This window comes from Marmota marmota, unplaced genomic scaffold, assembly GCF_001458135.2.
Source record: "Marmota marmota marmota unplaced genomic scaffold, marMar, whole genome shotgun sequence".
NCBI lineage: Eukaryota > Metazoa > Chordata > Mammalia > Rodentia > Sciuridae > Marmota > Marmota marmota.
The window spans coordinates 7,513,710-7,515,118 of NW_026000185.1; the positions used below are offsets into that span (position 1 = coordinate 7,513,710).

General features: G+C 71.3%; 1 protein-coding gene and 1 long non-coding RNA gene across 2 annotated transcripts in view; both read left to right on the forward strand.

The window, feature by feature from the left end:
• The window catches only part of LOC125612313, a 4,408-nt gene that overhangs the window by 2,667 nt on the left and 332 nt on the right, over positions 1 to 1,409 (forward strand). The window lies entirely within an intron of this gene.
• On the forward strand, positions 75 to 1,292 carry Mrps34 (mitochondrial ribosomal protein S34). The gene is made up of 3 exons (XM_015490968.2): positions 75 to 477; positions 643 to 685; positions 763 to 1,292. Exons 1-3 carry the CDS (start codon positions 157 to 159, stop codon positions 1,053 to 1,055), a joined length of 657 nt encoding a protein of 218 aa, XP_015346454.1. The 5' UTR covers positions 75 to 156; the 3' UTR covers positions 1,056 to 1,292.

Genomic DNA, 1,409 nt, shown 5'->3' on the forward strand with positions numbered 1-1,409 from the left:
CTCTCGGGTCGCGACCGTCCGCCATGGGCCCGGCCTCCCCCTCCACTTCCGCACACGTCCGGACGCCTTTGGGCGGGACACCGGCCGCTTCCGGCGCGGGCCGGCTCGGGACAAACGGGGTTCGGGCGGGGCAAGGCGGGGGTCGCGGACACCACTATGGCGCGGAAGAAGGTGCGGCCGCGGCTGATCGCCGAGCTGGCCCGCCGCGTGCGCGCTCTGCGCGAACAGCGGGAGCGTCCGCGCGACTCGCAGCTCTACGCCCTGGACTACGAGACCCTGACGCGGCCGCACTCGGGCCGCCGGCTGCCAGTGCGCGCTTGGGCCGACGTGCGCCGCGAGAGCCGCCTCCTGCAGCTGCTCGCCCGCCTCCCGCTCTTTGGCCTGGGCCGCCTGGTCACGCGCAAGTCCTGGCTGTGGCAGCACGACGAGCCTTGCTACTGGCGCCTCACGCGCGTGCGGCCGGACTTCACCGCGCAGGTGCGCGCGGCCCGGGCCCACCCCGGCGCGGTGTGGCCTCTCCCTGGCCTCGCGCCTCTCCCCGACTCCACCTCCACCCCCGAATCCCAGGGAAGGGGGCTCCCGCCTCCCCGCCCGCTGGGCGAGCAGCTTCCGGAGCTGACCCGACTCTTTCTTGCTTCGCAGAACTTGGACCACGGGAAGGCCTGGGGCGTCCTGACCTTCAAAGGTAAGGCTACTGGCTGGCAGGAGCGCGTGGCCAACTGTCCAGCCGGCGCGGAGTCAGCCCCCGCCTTCCCTCCGCAGGGAAGACGGAGGCCGAGGCCCGGGAGATCGAGCATGTCATGTACCACGACTGGCGGTTGGTACCCAAGCACGAGGAGGAGGCTTTCGCCGCCTTCACTCCTGGGACGGAGGATAGCCCGCGCCCCGTGCCCTACCCACCGCTGCTCCGGGCCATGATCCTGGCTCAGCGGAAGAAAAGCGGGGACACCAGCGCGGAGGAGCCCCTGCTGAACCTGGAGAGGACTCGTGCGGATCCTTGGGACTACCCTGCGAAACAGGAGGCCAAGGGGCGGGTCAAGCGGACCCCGGTCTAATGGGGCCGGGCCTGAGAAGCGCCTGGGGGTGAGGCGGGGGGGCTCCTTGTGATGGACGTCTTTGGGTGTACCCCCTTCCGGCGACTTGTTCCGCGGCCTTGCGTTTTGTGGGGAGAAGTGGGGCGCCTCTGTTGCCCCAGCATCCCGCTCCGAGGCAGGGGTCCCACGCGCTGGCCCCACCTCCAGGCGGCCCCTTCCCCGTTGCTGTGGCTGGGAATAAACGCACTCTGTATCCTGGGTTTTGGTCTCTGCGCGTTGGGCCGCGTGTGCGTGTGAGATGGTCGGGCCAGCCCGCCGCGGAACTGGGGCGCCGGGCGCTCGGGGCAGCGCTGCGTTCCGAGCGGGTGCAGTGGG

What these genes read in the sequence shown, in the direction of transcription:
- Mrps34 (XM_015490968.2), top strand. Translation starts at nt 157, where the DNA reads ATGGCGCGGAAGAAGGTGCGGCCGCGGCTGATCGCCGAGCTGGCCCGC. An exon ending in GGCCGGACTTCACCGCGCAG is followed by an intron (nt 478 to 642) that starts GTGCGCGCGGCC and finishes CTTGCTTCGCAG; the next exon opens with AACTTGGACCACGGGAAGGC. An exon ending in GGGCGTCCTGACCTTCAAAG is followed by an intron (nt 686 to 762) that starts GTAAGGCTACTG and finishes TTCCCTCCGCAG; the next exon opens with GGAAGACGGAGGCCGAGGCC.